Source organism: Salmo salar, chromosome ssa04 (genome assembly GCF_905237065.1).
Source record: "Salmo salar chromosome ssa04, Ssal_v3.1, whole genome shotgun sequence".
Classification (NCBI taxonomy): Eukaryota; Metazoa; Chordata; class Actinopteri; order Salmoniformes; family Salmonidae; genus Salmo; species Salmo salar.
The window spans coordinates 67,536,519-67,557,738 of record NC_059445.1 but is presented as its reverse complement, the minus strand read 5'-3'; the positions used below and the strand labels follow the sequence as shown (position 1 = coordinate 67,557,738).

General features: G+C 44.3%; 1 protein-coding gene and 1 non-coding gene across 4 annotated transcripts in view; one reads left to right on the top strand and one right to left on the bottom strand.

The window, feature by feature from the left end:
• Positions 1-455: 455 nt before the first annotated feature.
• Positions 456-21,220, bottom strand: part of LOC100196115 (F-BAR and double SH3 domains protein 2) — a 51,147-nt gene continuing 30,382 nt past the window's right edge. For all 3 annotated transcript variants that reach the window (XM_014197713.2, XM_045717268.1, XM_045717267.1), the window contains 15 exons: positions 19,133-19,266; positions 18,805-18,859; positions 18,537-18,665; positions 18,184-18,306; positions 17,219-17,314; positions 11,239-11,355; positions 9,348-9,449; positions 8,750-8,902; positions 5,553-5,690; positions 4,886-4,969; positions 4,435-4,639; positions 3,759-4,006; positions 3,260-3,464; positions 2,803-2,873; positions 456-2,637 (listed from right to left, as the gene is read on the bottom strand). In XM_014197713.2, coding sequence (XP_014053188.1) covers positions 2,551-2,637; positions 2,803-2,873; positions 3,260-3,464; positions 3,759-4,006; positions 4,435-4,639; positions 4,886-4,969; positions 5,553-5,690; positions 8,750-8,902; positions 9,348-9,449; positions 11,239-11,355; positions 17,219-17,314; positions 18,184-18,306; positions 18,537-18,665; positions 18,805-18,859; positions 19,133-19,266 — 1,947 coding nt within the window. In that variant the 3' untranslated portion in view covers positions 456-2,550. The remainder of the gene's footprint in view (positions 2,638-2,802; positions 2,874-3,259; positions 3,465-3,758; positions 4,007-4,434; positions 4,640-4,885; positions 4,970-5,552; positions 5,691-8,749; positions 8,903-9,347; positions 9,450-11,238; positions 11,356-17,218; positions 17,315-18,183; positions 18,307-18,536; positions 18,666-18,804; positions 18,860-19,132; positions 19,267-21,220) is intronic.
• trnav-uac (transfer RNA valine (anticodon UAC)) lies at positions 5,127-5,200 on the top strand. Its single transcript has one exon. It is a non-coding gene; the product is annotated as a tRNA-Val (tRNA).

The following is a 21,220-nucleotide window of genomic DNA, read 5'->3' as shown; positions in this document are numbered from 1 at the left end:
ATCATTGCACCTGTACATAGCCCATCTGTAAATAGCTCACCCAACTACCTCATCCCCATGTTTTTTTTATTTTTTGCACCCCAGTATCTCTACTTGCGCATTTATCTTCTGCACATCTATCACTCCAGTGTTTAACTGCAAAATGTAAATTATTTCACCACTATGGCCTATTTATTGCCTTACCTCCCTAATCTTACTACATTTGCACACACTGTATATAGACTTTTCTATTGTGTTATTAACTGTACATTTGTTTACTCCATGTTTAACTCTGTGTTGTTTGTGTCGCACTGCTTTGCCTTATCTTGGCCAGGTCGCAGTTGTAAATGAGAACTTGTTCTCAACTGGCCTACCTGGTTAAATAAAGGTGAAATAAAAAAATAAATAAAAAATGCTTCCTGTAGGCCAACTGCCCTAGCTTAAATCCTTTGTGAAATGTTGAACAGAACAAATAACAGATTTCAGCTAATTTTATTCACACCATTTTATTTTTTATATATTCAATGAAATAATTTTGTTTCTCTACTGTTGCTGTAGACTTCATCAGAGTAGCGTAGCGTTCTCTAAACTCAGTCCTGAGAACCCCAAGGGGTGCACGTTTTGTTTTTTGCACTAGCACTACACAGCTTATTCAAACAATGGGCTCATCATCAAGCTATGATTATTTGAACCAGTTGTGTAGTGCTAAGGAGAAAAAAAAAAAACGTGCACACCTTGGGGTCCCCAGGACTGAGTTTGGGAAACGCTCGTAGCGGGTCACTTGTTTCTACTGTATCTGAAAATAAATCAGAAACAGAATTAACTAAATAAACTTTACAATTGTGGAAAAGTGTGTATTTCACAACATGTAATTGTTCAATAAAACAGAGTAAATGTAAACTTTAAAAATAAGTTTGACATTCAGATCTTAAGATCAAAGAAAACACAGTAAACATGGCTGACAGATACCCATTTCTCTGATCAACAACTAACATTTATCAATAAGTTTCCATATGTTTTTATCCTCATAAAGTTGCTGCACAGATGTCTCCCAAGCTCTCTGTAAACTAATATTACATACATTATATGAAAAAGCATACCTCCAACACAAGACACTACAATGGCTATTTAAGACTAAATAAGTCAAATGCCTTTTAAAAAACCAAGTAGAACAATACTCATATCAATATAGTTGGAGCAAAAACAATTAAAGGAGAAACAATGCTGCATTCACAAGAGACCAACCAATAATACTGAAAAGGGCATTAACAAAAGAATTACAAAAAAGTGCTTCAGTATTTTAGTCAGTTCACATTTACTGTAGGTAGCTAGGAACTAAGGTGATTCTCCTCCCTGAACTTGAAGGCAAGTCCGACCCAGGGTCACATCACAGTACCAATGACGATCCCCACGACAGCGAATCACCTTGCGATGCAGTCCGTCCTGAACGATGACCCATCTGCATTCCTGACTGAAGAACTATTCTCACCAGCGACCATTATTATTGGCTAGTTTAAGCCTGGATTAGTATTGATGACAACATAGCTAGATCTTTGTTTTTTCAACAGAAAACAGCACAAAGATAGTCTACATTTACTCATAGATACACTACAGATAGCCCCAGGCTGTTTTGAAATGTCCCACCTTTTAATACAAAGAAATTGTACAAAGAAATTTGACATTTGTTATAGAGTAGGATTAATCAACAGTTTCAGGGGCAGTTCTGTTCTGGTTTCACATAGTGTGACCCAGATTTTGCTCTCAATGGGGCAATTTCTATCTATATCAGTTACATCCCTCCAAAATTGCCACTTTTCCCTTGTTTATGAAACGTTAAGAACACTTTTTTTGAAGACGTTGGTATTTCAGGTACAGGAAAGGTACCAGCCTCTGCCGTGTTGTGAAATTCCATGAAATGTGTTGACAACAAAAACACAACCCACCAAAAACCAAACAGATTTGGCTTGGACTTTAGCTGTTTAAAACTTTGTGACAGATGTACAATCCTCCCACGAAATTAGCATAACTTTGATGCATAGTAATCAAATGGTGATATTTTGCTTGAAAATACCCCCCATAGCTCAATGCCCAGTTATGAAGGTGAGTGAGATAGAGAAAGAGAGAAATAGGGGGAGGTAGAGAGAGAGAGAAAACATTGTGAGAGATACAGCACAAATAAAGGAGGGAGAAAATGAGATAGACCAAGGAAAACGATGGGTAACAGAAAAATAATAAAGAACGAGAGAGGATAGAAAGAGGGATGTGGGGTTGGAAACCGTGTCAGAAAGGCACAATTGTTTTGGATCTCCGCACCAAACACCATTTCAGCCCTACTGGCTTTCGACTGTGTGGACAGAGACGAGCCAAATCTCAGGCCTCATCTCATGGAGTCTCTCCAGTGGGGAGTGGGGATACCCCTTAGCTGGATAGGCTGGTTTAGGGGCTATAGAGCCTGTTGTCCCTCCCTGGAAGAGGGGGGGGGGGTCAGTCAGTCGGGGCACCTGGATCCACCAGGTCCGTTCTGACCTGGTGTGGTTGTGGGCAGCAGCCACCACCACCAGGGCGGCGCCATTACACCAGAGTGATCTCCACCTCCTCCCTTCTCTTCACCTGGCCGCGAGGCTGCTGCGGCTTGGGGGGTGGTGGAGCAGCGCGGACCTGTCCACAACATATAACTAGTTATTCCTTTGAGCTCCAAGTGGAGCCTCAACAAAATACAACAAGTGTGTCTTATCAAACAGGACAAGGGTCAGTATCCATACAGTATTTATGATGGTTTTCATTAGTTGACAGAAGTGTGTGTGTGTTTATGTGTTAACTTACAGGTCGAATGGTGCCTCCAGCACCACGATCTGCTGAGTACCTGGGGGGCTGGGTGGAGCTCTGGGAAGGACCTGAGGGTGAGGAGGGCAGACAGAATCATCAGCATCACGTCTTGGCTTAGAAACCACTAGAAACCACTACAGGACCGTGACATTGTGCTCTAATAAACACAACCCAGATATGTATCTCAGAATGAGGATTTTTTTAAATCCATGCTGTTGTTTATTACTTGTCTATGTCTCTACTTTTATACATGGTCTATTTTGCATGCATTTAATATGATAAATAACGTAGCCTGGTCCCAGATCTGGTTTTGCCAACTCCTACGTTTGTTGTCATGCCACAGACTATAATTCAGCACAAAACAGATTTGGGACCAGGCAATGAATTATGTTCAATGCGATAACATTTTGAATGCCAAATAATAAATATTCAGCCTTTGAGGAGTGGTTCTTACTCTGTAAGGGGCTTTTGAGTGGTGCAGGCGGTGGCCTATGGTGACCGTTGATGTAGGATGGTGGGCGAGGTATGGGGGAGGCGCTGGCACTGGAGGGGCTGGACTTGGGCGAGGGCAGAGTGGGGGTCTGGAGGGGGCTGCTGTGGAACGGGCCCAGCTGAAAGGGGCTCCGTGGGGAGCGCTCAGAAAGAGGAGAGGGTGACACCTGAAAGACAACATTCACCACAGATTTAAATAAAACAGTAATATACTGATTACTATCATTTGGATGAGGATGTGTGTCGTGATCGAGAACTTTAGCATGCATTTCATGATTGTAGAGTGTGCATCTAATGGCCGGTTTTCCGCACCAAGATAAAGCCTGGTCCTGGATTTAAAAAAATCATTCTCAACAGAAAATCTCCATGGAAATTATGTTTTACAGGATAAAGTTTAAACCGGTTTAAAGTGTCCATTCACGTGTGTAAACAGCGCCAAGGGTGGCTGCGTGTGTGTGTACCGGCGTGCTGCTGCTGGCCTCTCCAAGGCTGTCGCCATTCTCGCTGTCTGCACTGGCGCCGCCCTCCGCCAGCAGGTCCTCCACCAGCACGGCTGGGAAGACGCCAATGGCGCCGTTAAACTCGCCCTCCCAGAAGCCATCGTCCTCGTGGGTTTCACGGCTCAGCACGCGGATAATGGCGCCCTCAGGGAATGAGAGCTCCTCGTCTGTCTGGCCCGCATAGTCGTACAGGGCCTTGGCAAAGCACACTGAGGCAGAGAGAAGGGGGAGGGAGAGTGGGAGAGAGCCAGGGTGAAAACATGAAGGGGGAGAGGGAGGGAGAGACAGGGGGAGGGGGAAGAGTAAGAGCACGGAGGAAGAGATCAAAATGGAAAGAAAGGGAAAATAAAAAATGGTCCCAACATCTGAATGATCTCAATGGCATTGCCTTACATATGTATACTTGTTAATTCTGTGTGGTGCGAATCCTAACTAATACTTAAATCCAATTTCCTCTCAATACACTGCACTCACATTACCATGTGTATGTGACAAATAAAATTTGATTTGATCTCCCATTGACATCAATGCATGACTAAGTGAAAATCTGATTTAAGTCAAGTTCAGGATTCACTCCTGTGAGAATGTCAAGTCATGCTGTTCTGATTGTTTCACCCAAATTCACTGTGTCTCTCACCACTGCTGGAGTCGCCGTTGACGCTGGGCGTGCCCGGCGTGGGCAGCTCTGACTCGAGCAGCTCGGGCTCGGTGGAGTTGCTGGAGGAGTGGGATCGGGCGTCCAGGGCAGCCAGAGCCTGGAGCATGCTCAGTAGGCTGTTGGACGAGGGCAGCTGCAGGTACTTCTCCGGGACGTAACCCACCTGGCCCGTCTGGTTCCTGGCCTAGAGACAATGTTGGAACACACACATAGGGTTACCATTCAGTGATAGTAGGGCACACAGCAGCAAAATGTTCTGCAATGGATAACAGAACTAAAACCTCCCCATTTCACTCCATTAAAAAAAAATATCCCTATTGAACATGACCCCTGGTGTGTAGGCATATGATGACTTTAGAGTACAACTTGCTTTATTCGAGTTTAAAGCGCAAACAGTGAAGTATTGCAACTTTTGGAAAGCACTCTGTACCTTGACCCAGTCCTCCATGTCCCCATCATCAATAACCTCCAGCACTTCCTGTTCCTCGATGGTCAGCTCGTCTGGCTGAGACGCCTGGGAGAGGAAGGAGATCTCCTGTTTCATTACTGCTAGACTGCCCCAGTCAATTCTGTGCATTTTTTGTATGTTGGAGCTGTATTTGTGAAGTCTGAATTTTTATATTATAATGCATGCTGCAGTGCTCAAAGGACTTATATGGTAGCATATTGTTGTCCCGTGTGGCTCAGTTGGTAGAGCATGGCGTTTACAACGCCAGGGTTGTGGGTTCGATTCCCACGGGGGACCAGTACAGGATGAAATGTATGCATTCACTACTGTAAGTCGCTCTGGATAAGAGCGTCTGCTAAATGACTAAAATGTAAATGTAAAAAATATTGCATCGTATCCAAGGCGCTGGGTTGATTGCCAGCTCAAAGGTGAGAATAGGACTACTGTTGTAGAGCACTCTGTGTGCGTGTATACCTTGTATGAGTACAGCACTCTGTGTGCGTGTGTACCTTGTATGAGTACAGCACTCTGTGTGCGTGTGTACCTTGTATGAGTAGAGCACTCTGTGTGCGTGTATACATTGTATGAGTAGAGCACTCTGTGTGCGTGTATACATTGTATGAGTAGAGCACTCTGTGTGCGTGTATACCTTGTATGAGTACAGCACTTTGCAGGTGAGGGGGTAGTTCCTGAGAGTACAGGAGGGGATAGAGCTGCTGTCGTCCAACACCTCTCCACTATCCTCCAGCTCCTCATCCTCCTCCTCTCTCTCCAGGTCAGCTGTACCCTAAACACACACACACCACACACCAGGTTGGATGGGATCACTTTGAGCAAGGCAAGCCACAGTATCGATACTTTTGATCACATAGTGACACATTATTTGGGATGCAAGGTGATTTGTAAATGAGTAATTCTGCACAATCTAACTGCAGAATCAGTAGCCTTGTTAAGCCAGCCTGATCTCAAGCTCACATGCAGTCAGCAGTCAGTCTGGTTTCACAAGGCTAGTCAATCTCAAACACACAAACACAGCACAGGATAAACTAGCACCTTAAAAGGAAAAATCCACCCAAAATCACTAATTCTTTTTAATTTACATTGTTAAATAACATTATGTGAGAATAATATTTTTGGGAACAAATGTTTCATTTTGCCCATATAATAAGGTTGGTAGCAACATGGAAAATCGTTGCAGCTCAAATTGACTACAAAATCCACAATGCAATGCTCTCTCTATGGGCTTGCTGGCTAGCTACGTAGCTAGCAAACAAAGCTAAAACACAATAATAACAAAGAAATATCAGCATGTAAAGTAGCTAGTCAGTGCAGTTTTAGGCGATTTAACCGCTATCAATTTAGGAGTCTACAAGCTCATCATGTTCAACATGCAGATTGATGAGCCTCACAAGGTGGAGTCTAACGTTCACAACAGCAGATATAAACTCAGCAACAACAACAAAAAACGTCCCTTTTTCAGAACCCTGTCTTTCAAAGATAATTCGTAAAAATCCAAATTACAATGAAGATCTGCAAAGTTAAGGGTTTAAACACTGTTTCTCATGCTTGTTCAATGAACCATAAACAATTAATGAACATGCACCTGTGGAATGGTCGTTAAGACACTAACAGCTTACAGACGGTAGGCAATTAAGGTCACAGTTATGAAAACTTAGGACACTAAAGAGGCCTTTCTACTGACTCTGAAAAACACCAAAAGAAAGATGCCCAGGGTCCCTGCTCATTTGCATGAATGTGCCTTAGGCATGCTGCAAGGAGGCATGAGAACTGCAGATGTGGCCAAGGCAATAAATTGAAATGTCCGTACTGTGAGACACCTAAGAGAGCGCTACAGGGAGACAGGACGGACAGCTGATCGTCCTCGCAGTGGCAGACCACGTGTAGCAACATCTGCACAGGATCGGTACATCCGAACATCACACCTGTGGGACAGATACAGGATGGCAACAACAACTGCCCGAATTACACCAGGAACGCACAATCCCTCCATGAGTGCTCAGACTGTCCGCAATAGGCTGAGAGAGGCTGGACTGAGGGCTTGTAGGCCTGTTGTAAGGCAGGTCCTCACCAGACATCACTGGCAACAACGTCGCCTATGGGCACAAACCCACCGTCGCTGGACCAGACAGGACTGGCAAAAAGTGCTCTTCACTGACGAGTCGCGGTTTTGTCTCACCAGGGGTGATGGTCAGATTCGCGTTTATCATCGAAGGAATGAGCGTTACACCGAGGCCTGTACTCTGGAGCGGAATCGCATCGGACTGAGCTTGTTGTCATTGCAGGCAATCTCAACGCTGTGCGTTACAGGGAAGAAGTCCTCCTCCCTCATGTGGTACCCTTCCTGCAGGCTCATCCTGACATGACCCTCCAGCATCACAATGCCACCAGCCATACTGCTCGTTCTGTGCATGATTTCCTGCAAGAGAGGAATGTCAGTGTTCTGCTATGGCCAGCAAAGAGCCCGGATCTCAATCCCATTGAGCACGTCTGAGACCTGTTGGATCGGAGGGTGAGGGCTAGGGCCATTCCCCCCAGAAATGTCCGGGAACTTGCAGGTGCCTTGGTGGAAGAGTCGGGTAACATCTCACAGCAAGAACTGGCAAATCTGGTGCAGTCCATGAGGAGGAGATGCACTGCAGTACTTAATGCAGCTGGTGGCCTCATCAGATACGGACTGTCTTGATTTTGCCCCCCTTTGTTCAGGGACACATTATTCAATTTCTGTTAGTCACATGTCTGTGGAACTTGTTCAGTTTATGTCTCAGCTGAAAATAAATACAGCTGACAGTGAGAGGACGTTTCTTTTTTTGCTGAGTTTACATTTGAGGAGATTGGAAACGTTGCCCATGTTACATTGATGGGCAGCGCGGTGCATTCTTGGCGATTCTGCGACAAGGAGCACTCTCAAAGGAGTGAATGGGAGTCTACTGGGCGCTAGCTCAAAAATACAACATTAGCACAAATTTTGTCAACAAGTACAACATAAAAAAATATTTTCCGAGATGTGAGATAATTAACTTGCCTATCTGTAATATCGTATAGCTTTGGAATCGTGACATTACGTACTTGAGAAAAATAGCCACGTTTCTCGACATACACACACAGACTTTGAGAAGGGATTGTGTTATGATTAGTTTAGCAACGTGAACGCGATTGGTCCACAGTCTGCTGGGTGGGGCGTTACACATTCCTTCATTCATTGGATTCCTATCTCCTTTCTATAACATCTCTGGCAACGGCACCATGCAGTGCACCCTGGACAAATGAAGCAGACAAATAGGAAAAATGTTCTAGACCCTCCGTTAAATGACACATTTCGAGGTAGGAATATCTCAAACATGTTGATCAATGGCTCATTCGAGAGAAGACATCCTCCCGGAGTTATGACATCGGCCAATATTGAAATCTGACATGTACGATAGACATTTTCGCGATGTAAATGTCGTATTCCTATTAACTTCCAGTGTAGTGAGAGCGACTTTACCACAGTGCCACGTCATACCGCCCAGATTTCTGCCTCCCTGAACGCCAAAAACTCAGATACACATGAACATAAAATGACCCAGGGAATCAATAGATCACTCAGAGATGCACAAAAACAATATAACATTCAAAATGGGTGAACTTTTCCTTTAAAGTTGAGAAACAGTACTTTAAAGAAACACCCTAGCTTCCTTATCATGTGATTTACATGAGCCCGGGAAATTTCTGTAGGCAGGTACAGGGGACAAAATGGAAGTCGTTGATGGGTTTGGGTGTATGCACAAAGATGTGAGAAAAAAAGCAATTTTTGTCTCATCTTTCAAAGTGTGTTTTGTGACTCACGGAGAGTGAAGGGTCATGGGTGTTCAGGTTAGCCCACCGCTCGTTCTCCAGCTCCTCCATCACCTGGTTCATGGCGCTCTTCAGCCACGTCTCCACAGTGATGCTTGCCTCTCTCAGCAGGGCCAGGCGAGCCTCCGCCTTCAGCTTCACCGTCTGGAGTTAGTGACATCATCATATGTTTTGTCATATTACGAATTTCTTGTTTATTCCCTCCTAATTCCAGCAATCTTCCCACTGGGATTTCTGGAAAAGCTGAGATTTTGCAACTCTAGTCATGACCAGTCAGCCATCATGTCATAATAGGCTTTCATAAGAATCTCTATCAAAACTACTGTATGTTGGATGTAGTCTGCCTCATCAACCAGCAGGGGGAATCAGAGGCAAGAGAGGCTGAGGTGACACAACCTACTGGCCCAATGATATACCAACCCCAGTAAGGGATCACACACACAAGTATGTAACTGGTGGGATCTGAACTCCGGTCTCTGGCTCGGGACACCAACATCTTAAACATTCCCTGTTGGCCAGATTTTAAGTCACAGGCAGGGTTACATTATCATGAGTCCTACTCACCATCGCCACACACACACAAGTTTACCTCAGCTCTCCGCAGGTTCTCCCTGGCCGCCTCCATTTTGAGCTCCAGCTCACTGCAGTTCTGCTCCGACGGCCCCTGCTGTGTCCTATAGTCCTCCAGGGCCTAAAAGGTCACAGATAACATGTAGTAAACAAACCAATCTCAATGACTGTCTGAAATGGCACCCTATACAGTACACTTCTTTTGACCAGCACCCTATGGGGGCTGTTGATGGAGCTCATGAGTTGGGCCTCTCTGAACTGAATTTGTGAGTGTTCGTGTGTGTGTGTAAATGATGTATGTACAATGTAGGCACCTGACCTGAGCCATAAGTGAGACTAGGAATCTACCACCCCACTATCAGATTAGAGGGGCAATGTAGCCCCCCCTAATGTTTTTGTCCCCCCACTTAGGTTCTGAAAATCTCCATCGCCCTCTAACTTGTCATTTTCGCAGATTAAGTGTTAGAGTTGGTAACATATTTATTGTTTACAAATTAGTTATGAATATATAGCACAACTTTGGATTTCGCCTCCATCTCAAAATCGAAATGGTTTTGACCATTTGGAATTTTAAGTGAGCTTCTTTTCTCCTCCCACTTTGGCCATGCAGTGTGCCTCGCAAAGTGATTGCTGTCTTTGTTATGAAATTATAAACTTAAGTAAAAATACTTTAAAGTACTACTTATTTTTTTTTTGTATCTGTACTTAACTTTACCATTTATATTTGTGGCAAACTTTACTTTTACTCCACTACATTCCTAAAGAAAATAATGTACTTTTTACTTCATACATTTCCTCTGACACCCAAAAGTACTCACTACATTTTTAATGCTTAGCAAGAAAGGAAAATTGTCCAATTCACGAATTTATCAAGAGAACATCCCTGTTCATCCCAACTGCCTCTGATCTGGCGGACTCACATAAACACATCCTTTCATTTGTAAATGATGTCTGAGTGTCGGAGTGTGCCCCTGGCTGTCTGTAAATACAAATAAAATAAAAACAATTTGCCATCTGGTTTGCTTAATATAAGGAATTTGAAATGATTTACACCAACTTTTGATACTTAAATATATTTTAGCAATTACATTAACTTTTGATACTTAAATATATTTAAAACCAAATACTTTTAGTCAAGTAGTATTTTACTGGGTGACTCACTTTTACTTACTCACTTAAATGTTTTATTAAGGCATCTTTACTTATACTCAAGTATAACAATTGGGTACTTTTTCCCACCACAGACCCTGTATATCAAAAAAGTACAATATACACAGAATCTTTAAAGCAAAACTACCAAAACTACAGCTGATGGTGAACCTGAACAAATGTAAATAAAATATATTGTAAGCACTGTTCAGCATGTAGCTTATAGCCAGATGAGTTGCGTCTCCCTTGTAGCTTACTTTTATTTTGGTAAAGCACATTTTTAATAGATAGAACAATAACCTAGCAAATTACATGGCCACTCTACTAATAAAGACTAATATTGCGCGGCCTGTTCCTGGTCGTGCGAAGCTGGGCAAGCTGTGCGCAGTTTGACTAGGCTACTGATATTCCCCAGTGTTGATCGGCATGCAAAATACCTTGTAGAGATCAATAACTGTCAACACAGTTACATGCTTTGTTCGACACTGAAGGAGAGGAAAAATTAGTTGTCACAAAGTGAGTAATTTTAATATAAGTATAATATTTAGTATAAGCAAAAAAAAATGAAATCGGCGATTCCTAACGTTTTAATGGATTTTCTGACCGATGCATGCCACATTTGGAACGGTTGGCAGTCGCGGACCGATGCAGTCGTATCTTACATTTAAAAAAAAAAATTAAAAATCAGGGACAGATGCATATATCTGCTTGAATATAGACTATCCCCTTTCTCGTCCTTCATCTATCCCTTCCTCTCTCACCCGCTGGCTGTGGATGATGCTCTTGTGTTCTCGTGCCACTCGGGTTGCCCACTTCCGTGCCTCCTTATCCAGATTGTGCTCCTCCGCTGTGCCACTCTGCTTATGCAGCTGCCCCACCTAGTGACCAGGGATGATGGATGGAGTAGAGAGAGAGTTTAATGGTCTGATAATATTCAGCTAAACATAATCTCTGTGTGTGTGTGTGTGTGTGTGTGTGTGTGTGTGTGTGTGTGTGTGTGTGTGTGTGTGTGTGTGTGTCAATAGGTCAAAAATATATTGAACAAAATATAAAACGCAACATCTAAAGTGTTGGTCCCATATTTCATGAGCTGAAATAAAACATAGCAGAAATATTCTATATGCACAAAAACCTTATTACTCTAATATGTTAGGCACAAATTTGTTTACATCCCTGTTTGTGAGCATCTCTTTTGTCAAGATCCATCCACCTGATAAGTGTGGCACATCAAGAAGCTGCTTAAACAGCATGATCATTACACAGGTGCACCTTGTGCTGGGGACAATAAAAGGCCACTAAAATGTGCAGTTTTGTCACACAACACAATGCCACAGATGTCTCAACTTTGAGGGAGCGTGCAATTGGCATGCTGACTGCAGGAATGTCCACCAGAGCTGTTGTCAGAGAATTGAAAGTTAATTTCTCAACCATAAACTGCCTCCAACGTCATTTTAGAGTATTTGGCAGTACGTCCAACTGGCCTCACAACCGCAGACCACTTGTAACCAAACCAGCCCAGGACCTCCACATCCGGCTTCTTCACCTGCAGGATCGTCTGAGACCAGCCACCCAGTCAGCTGATGAAACTGAGGGTTTGCACAAACTGCCAGAAACCATCTCAGGGAAGCGCATCTGCATGCTCGTCATCATCACAAGGGTCTTGACTTGACTGCAGTTTCTCGTCGCGACCGACTTCAGTAGGCAAATGCTCACCTTCAATGGCTACTGGCATGCTGGAGAACTGTGATTTTCACAAATGAATCCCAGTTTTAACTGTACCGGGCAGATGGCAGACAGCGTGTACAACACATTCGGAAAGTATTCAGACCCCTTGACTTTTTCCACAGTTTGTTGTGTTACAGCCTTATTGTAAAATGGATGAAATATTTTTTGCTCATCAATCTACACACAATACCCCATAATGACAAAGCAAAAACAGGTTTTTTGAAATTTTTGCAAATTTATTACAAATGAAAAACAGCAATACCTTATTTACATAAGTATTCAGACCCTTTGCTGTGAGACTCGAAATTGAGCTCAGGTGCATCCTGTTTCCATTGATCATCCTTGAGATTTTTCAACAACTTGGAATCCACCTGTGGTAAATTCAATTGATTGGACATGATTTGGAAAGGCACACAAATCAAATCATATTGTATTTGTCACATGCGCCGAATACAACAGGTGTAGTCCTTACAGTGAAATGCATACTTACAAGCCCTTAACCAACAATGCAGTTAAGAAAAATACGTGTTAATGAAAATAAAAGTAACAAATAATTAAAGAGCAGCAGTACAATAACAATAGCGAGGCAATATACAGGGGGTACCGGTACAGAGTCAATGTGCGGGGCACCAATTAGTCGAGGTAACTGAGGTAAGATGTACATGTAGGTAGAGTTAGTGACTACTGTATGCATAGATAATAAACAGAGTAGCAGCAGCAGTGTAAAAGGGGGGGGGCGGCAATGCAAATAGCCTGGGTAGCCATTTGATTAGATGTTCAGGAGTCTTATGGCTTGGGGGTAGAATCTGTTTAGAAGCCTCTTGGACCTAGACTTGGCGCTCCACTACCGCTTGCCGTGCGGTAGCAGAGAGAACAGTCTATGACTAGGGTGGCTGGTGTCTTTGACAATTTGTAGGACCTTCTTCTGACACCGCCTGTTATATAGGTCCTGGATGGCAGGAAACTTGGTCCCAGTGATGTACTGGGCCGTACACACTACCCTCTGTAGTGCCTTGTGGTCGGAGGCCGAGCAGTTGCCATACCAGGCAGTGATGCAACCCGTCAGGATGCTCTCGATGGTGCAGCTGTAGAACTTTGAGGATCTGAGGACCCATGCCAAATCTTTTCAGTCTCCTGAGAGGGAATAGGTTTTGTCGTGCCCTCTTCACAACTGTCTTGGTGTGCTTGGACCATGTTAGTTTGTTGTTGATGTGGACACCAAGGAACTTGAAGCTCCCAACCTGCTCCACTACAGCCCTGTCGATGAGAATGGGGGCGTGCTTGGTCCTCCTTTCCTGTAGTCAACAATCATCTCCTTTATCTTGATCACGTTGAGGGAGAGGTTGCTGTCCTGGCACCACACGGCCAGGTCTCTGAACTCCTCCTTGGTGCCCACATGGGAAAAACTCCCCAAATACAGGTGTGCCTAGCTTGTAGCGTCATACCAAAGACTCAAGGCTGTAATCGCTGCCAAAGGTGCTTCAACAAAGTACTGAGAAAAGGGTCTGAATACTTAAGTGATATTTCAGTAAAAAAAATGTAAATGTCATGATGGGGTATTGTGTGTAGCTTGATCAGGAAACCATTAAAAAAAAAAAAAAAAATTATAATAAGGCTTTCACGTAACAAAATGTGGAAAAAGTCAAGGGGCCTGAAAACTTTCCGAATGCACCGTATGTCGTCGTGTGGGTAAGAGGTTTTCTGATCTCAACGTTATGAACAGAGCGCCCCATGGTGACGGTGGGGTTATGCTATTTTTATTTATTTATCTAACCTTTCTTTAACTAGGCAAGTCAGTTAAGAATAAATTCTTATTTACAATGATGGCCAAAAGGCAAAAGGCCTCCTGCGGGGACGGGGGCCTGGGATAAAAATAAAAAAATAAATACAATATAAATATAGGACGAAACACACATCACAACAAGAGAGACACAACAAGAGAGACCTAGGACAAGATAAGGCAGCAAAACATGGGCAGGCATAAGCTACGGACAACAAACACAATTGCCTTTTATTGATGGCAATTCGAATGCCGAGATACCGTTACGAGATCCTGAGACCCATTGTCGTGCCATTCATCCGCCACCATCACCTCATGTTTCAGCATGATAATGCACCACGGCCCCATATTGCAAGGATCTGTACACAATTCCTGGAAACTGAAAATGTCCCAGTTCTTCCATGGTCTGCATACTCAACATTGAGCATCACTGGGATGCTCTGGTTTGACGTGTATGATATCATGTTCCAATTCCCGCCAATATCCAGCAACTCTGCACAGCCATTGGAGAGGAGTAGGACAACATTCCACAGGCCACAATCAACTTTCTGCGAATGATTTGGGTTGGGCTACATGAGGCAAATGGTGGTCACACCAAATACTGACTGGTTCTGATCCACAACCCTACCTTATTTTTAAGGTATCTGTGACCAACAGATGCCTATCTGTATTCCCAGTCATGTGAAATCCATAGATTAGGGCCTAATTCAATTATTTCAATTGACTGATTTCCTTATATGAACTGTAACTCAGTAAAATCTTTGAAATTGTTCCATGTTGCGTTTATATTTTTGTTCAGTGTACTTTGGTACATATAAAACAGCCATATACACCTAAAGATTTACGGTAAGATATTGGAACCGATATCCGTTTGAGGGTGAATGTTGGCAAATATTATTAAATGATATTTGAGAAATGGTGGCGTAGTAATAAAAAAAACGATTGCCTCAATGGCAGGATTCAGACAGCCAAACAAATGACGTGTTTGTGTCGAAAGGAAAACAACCAAGGAAAAAAACACTTGCACTACGGATGACCTCACAAGAGAAACAGTCAATCCATACGCCCCATTGGGATGAGAGGCAATGTCTCGAAATCAGGGATGTTATCAGGATAACATAGAAAATCATGAAACGTTGGATATTTGTTTGGGGGTTAGTCGATTCCAATAAAATAGGACTGGAGGTCAGATGAATATGGGAAAATCCTGTGCTTATTTCTCTCCACAACCCCTCTACAAGGCCTGAAGTGTCATTCTAGGTCATGTGATATGTTCTGAACATTGCAAAATAGAAATGGATGGTGGTATGATTCTCTGTCTACATGACAGAAAATCATACCACCCTGCATCCCACTGCTGGCTTGCTTCTGAAGCTAAGCAGGGCTGGTCCTGGTCAGTCCCTGGATGGGAGACCAGATGCTGCTGGAAGTGGTGTTGGAGGGCCAGTAGGAGGCACTCTCTCCTCTGGTCTAAAAAATATCCCAATGCCCCAGGGCAGTGATTGGCAACACTGCCCTGTGTAGGGTGCCGTCTTTCGGGGTGTCCTGACTCGGTGGTCACTAAAGATCCCATGGCACTTACCGTAAGAGTAGGGGTGATAACCCGGTGTCCTGGCTAAATTCCCAAGCTGTCCTTCATACCATCATGGCCACCTAATCATCCCCAGTTTACAATTGGCTCATTCATCCTCCTTCCTTTCCCCTGTAACTATTCCCTAGGTCGTTGCTATAAATGAGAATGTGTTCTCAGTCAACTTACCTGGAAAAACAACAGTTAAAAAAATAAATATATATGTTCTAGTACATTTCTATCAGAACCTTCTGTAATGCTATTTGCTCATTATCCACCAAACGGAAGAAAACGTCCTGAAACAGGGAGGGACAACCCTAGACTTCTCTAATAAGAAGCACTCATTCTTGTTTCCGGATACAAAATTGTTTTCCATCGCACACTAATGAACAGAGCCCTGGCTGGTTGGGATGATGGACACACAACAGGACCAGGAGGTGTATAGGTCAACCCCCATGACTGATGATCCCTGGCATGCTTCATGTGCACAGAGCTGACCCTTGACACAAGAATGAACACAGTCCAAATGGCAGATTAACTGAAATGTGCACTCAGCTAAAAATATGGTTTTTCCAACTACAGGTTGAAGAGGGAAAAAGAGCACCACAGGTGGAGCGCCGAGTTTTCTGTGTGTGTGTGTGTGTGTGTGTGAGAGAGAGAGAGACAATGTGGGCCGTGCGCAAGGCCCATAAATCAGTGAATGAGAGGAGAGACACACCTAGTTCCTGTTAGAGGCTGAGGCAGCCAGGTGTAGAAGAGTGGAGGAGGGATAAGGAAGGCAGGGGGTTGGAGTGAGCACACTGACGAGGCCCCCTTACAATGCCCCCTTTTCACAGATGCCTAGGCCGTCCATGGTCCTGCCTGCCTGCAAAACGCCCCCCACTCCCCTCCGGCCCCTCTTTCAGTGCAGTTCTTTTCCGGATCCCTCCGTCGTCTCGCACAGGGAGGTGGAGGGGGCAACTGCATCACTAAATGTTTTCTTTAGGAACAGGCCTCCGCTTGTTTGACTTCCAAGGAAAACAACAACGAGGGCCTTGGAGGTTTCTAACAATTTGTCCAGTGTAGCGGAGGGGCGGATGGGATGGGAGGAGGGGTGCGGGTGGAGGAGGGTGTGGACGAGTGCACTGGCGGGCAGATGGACAGACTGAGTCAGCTGAGAACAGGTTCCTAAAGCACGGGGCCTCGGGCACACAGGCACACCATATACGCACACGCCATACACATGCACTACCCACATGTCTTACACACACCATAAATACACACAAAGCTGCGCGCAACAAACACACTCCACACACTCACCAACACACATGCACCACGTGTAATAGACGTCAGTGTCGTTTAATAGCATTGTTTCCTCCCTCACAAGTTCGCTACTGAGATTGATCTTGTCGCCCTCTGTTTCGCAATGCCTTAGCCAGCTTTACCACCAAAAAGCTAGCAATTCGATGGCGCGGGTGGAGGCAATTCAAGCTGAAAAGTGAGCTTTCCTATTCAATTGTGTTACACAGACACAGAAGCATGTACGGTAAAGCAAGTTAGCTAGCCTAGCAGTGAGGAATGATCAGTGGTTCTATGAGCGGGAAGCTTTAGCATAGCTAGTGTTTAGCGTAGCACTAGCCACCACGTACCATGAGAACAGTAGCGTTAGCATAGCACTACTCCCCACCTTGTCAGTGTCGCTGGGTTGGAAGAGGATGGCTGGGGCGCTGTGGAACACTGGGTTCTGCTGTACAAACTGCAGCTGCTGGAAGTCCTGCGTCACCTGGAGAGAACACAGACACGCACACACTCAGAGCACAATAGAGGCATCTAATAATCTGGCAGAGGCATGAAGGGATTTGAATAGATAAAATATCATTATCATGACAGAAGAGGCTTTACTCAATCCTTTGAGGGTTTATTATGTCATTGGCGGGCAACCACACAGATCTTATTTAAGCCAGGGCCATGCAAGGACCACTGACCACAGTATGACCCAAAGTCATGGGGGAGGATTCACGGTCACCTCAAGGTTCACAGGAAGATGACCTGAGAGAGGTTCCAAACTATGCACGCACACACAGGCTGCTGTGTGGTGTCACAGTGAAAAATATCCATATGGGTCAACGGGTCGAAATTTGACCACTGTTAAAAAACAGAGCACCCGGAGCTCGCTGTTTCGCCAGAGATATACGGTCACGCTGGTCTGATAGGAAATGAACTGTAAACCAAGGTCAGGTTACAGAAAAGCAAGAAGACCAAGATATCTGGACTACGAGAGGCCAATAGCTGAGGGGTAACAGAATAGCTAGTAACACAATAGAGTATTGGGATAGGTAGATGGTCATCTCTAAATCTTTGATGGAAAAATAAGGACCTAAACCATAGTATTAATGTGAATATGACCGACTAGGTTTCAAACTCGGGTCTTCTACACCCCACAAGACTGTTAGCCATCTGAGCTAAAGCCTAGGTATTAGCTCAGGGGAATGTGAGTTTTCAGGTCTCAAGCAAGGTCACTGACTGAACCAGCGCTGTTACTCCAATTTCTGCTCATTTTCCTCATTAGGAGTCTGCAAGACGGCACAAACAGATCTGGTAGCAGCCTAGTTCAATTAAAGCTAATATGTGGGCTAGTTTCCATGCCCTCACCGCGTTGGAGCTCTCCAGGACGACATTGAAGGTGTCGTGGACAGCCTGGTAGGCCTCCAGCTCCATCTGGCTCAGAGAGACCAGGTAGTCCTTCACCTGCTCATAGATGCCCCCATCCAGAACCTGAGGAGCACAGGGCAACAAGGAAATAAGTTAAGAACTTAACTTGTAATTGACCAATAATGCAGCAATAAGCCAGCATCTCACTCACTCGCACATTAGTGGTGGTGTTCCAAGTTGTCTGTTTCTGCAGTCATGCAAACTATGTCATAGCAATCGTCTGAGATATGCAGCACGACTGCAAACAAAAAGATGACCTGGAATGCCCATACACGTGTGTGCTGACGCCTCACCTTGATGCAGTCGATCAGGTCCGTGTTGTAGTAACGCTGCTGGTGAGCATTAGCCGCTGCTAGCGTGAGCAGATAGTCGTTCCTGGCGTGGGTGGCTTTGGAGTTACACTCACTCCTTTTGGCTTTTAGCTGGTGAAAAATAAAGAATAATAAACACACTCATGGTGGGCATTCCATGTCATCTTTAGTTTGATAGGTTGATGCCCCTATGCAGTCGAGTTTGTGGTCATGGCCAATTGGCCATACATACAATGTATTAATGTAACACCTTTATACTGGCCCGCTGCAGACTGGACCTGGACTGGAACATACTCAGTTTGGACCTGGACAGAACAGAAGGAGAGAAGGATCATGTATGTGAACCGAGTCACACAAGACCAGTGGTTCCAACCAAAAGTCTTACATTTTCACTCCTGTACATCTGAGCAGACACAGATAGGTAGCATTACTGTAATAGCTCCCCCTTACCTCCGATAGGTTTGGTGGAACAGTAGCCAGATTTCTTACCCATCTGATCCTCTCAGATCTCCACAAGGCTGTACGGGGGGATTTGGGATTGGACATACAGTGTGTATGTCTGCATGTACTGTACATACTTGGCATCCTGCTCAGCCTTGTCTCTGACAGCCTGGGCCATGGTCTCAGTCTCCTGGTACTTCTTCCTGGTCTTGGCCAGCTCCTTCACCGAGTCCTGCAGCTCTGCCTGCACCAGCGTCAGCTGGTCAATACACTAAGCAAACAACAACCAGAGGTTATCAGTATGTGGTACAGTATGTGTATATACACTAAACAAACCATTATCAATATATGGTACAGAACATCTCATGTGGTGAAATTCACACACACACACACACACACACACACACACACACACACACACACACACACACACACACACACACACACACACACACACACACACACACACACACACACACACACACACACACACACACACACACACACACACACACACACACACACACACACACACACACACACACACACACACACACACACACACACACACACACACACACACACACACACACACGCGCGGGCGGCAGGTAGCCTACTGGTTAGAGCGTTGGACTTGTAACCGAAAGGTTGCAAGATCAAATCCCCGAGCTGTTCTGCCCCTGAACAAGGCAGTTAACCCACTGTTCCTAGGCCGTCATTGAAAATAAGATTTTGTTCTTAACTGACTCGTTAAATAAAGGTAAAAAAAAAAACAACAAAAAAAAAGGACACCCCTTCCAATTAGTGGATTCGGCTATTTCAGCCACACCCGTTGCTGACAGGTGTATAAAATCCAGCACACAGCCAAGACAAACATTGGCAGTAGAATGGCCTTACTGAAGAGCTCAGTGACTTTCAACGTGGCACCATCATAGGATGCAACATTATTAAACTTATATATATATATATAAAACCTCACTAATGCTTGTGGCTAAATGGAAGCGAATCCCTGCAGCAATGTTCCAACATCTAGTGGAAAGTCTTCCCAGAAGAGTGGAGGCTGTTATAGCAGCAAAGGGGGGACCAACTCCATATTAATGCCCATGATTTTGGAATGAGATGTTCGATGAGCAGGCGTCCAACATACTTTTGGTCATGTAGAATATATATGTCAGCTGATCAATACACTGGACAAACAAGTGGTTGCATAGAGTTATTAATTGTGAGATATACTTGGTAGGGATGTAAAGATTCATGGAAGGTATGCAGCACCTTCATTATTCAAATGCTAAAATATCTTGAGCAATATTAGGCCTTATTATTTGAATGACAACCTCTGTAATTTCCTAGGTTATTGTTATCTATGCGTCGTTGAAAATGGTGCTTTACCAGAATAAAAGTAAGCCACACACACAGGATTAACACCGGTAACCCGGATACCAGGAACGGTTCTGGGGGGGGGGCAGTGCCCCTGTGAACATGGTATTTTGCCTGCTAATGCCTGCAATGCAGTGAAGAAAACGATATGAGGACAATAAAGTCTAATTTAACTGGCCCCTCTAACAGTACAACTGGCCCCAGCTTGGCCCCCCCAGTTGAAATGGTCTAGAACCACCACTGCCAGGAACACTTAACATTTCCTGAAATATTTTTCATGACTAGACCCTGGATATTACAACATTTTCCCCCAATGTCGCAGTGCTGCAATTCCACAAAATACACCACATGAGCAGCAGCAGATTGGATAACGTGCAAAATAAATACATTTAAAAAAAACAGGTTGTCGCATGGAAGCCTTCAGGATACCGTATTTACTTCACAAAGTCACCTTAAATTCAAAGCACATGCATAACTGACACTGCCGGACTGCGCATGAGACACGAATGCAGTTTAGAGTTCTCATCAGAACTGAAAATTTGATCCCGGTCCGACCCAAGCCCGGTGAGCTGAAGCCCGAGCCCAGGTCTGACATCACAGAAATGAAATGAGCCAGCAGTAAAACAGTAGACTATATTGATTTAAACTGGTTTTGAGAACAATGCGGCAGAAGCGGAGTGAGGAGACGGCCATTGGGCCTAGAAAACGCGCAGAGGAAAACGCACTTTAGTTATGATCAATTGAATGATGAAAAAAGTAATATCCAACAGTTATATTAATTAAAAACAAATAGTCGTACGTGTGGTCACCTAGATTATTATTTCAGCATTGTTTTGATTGGGACAGCG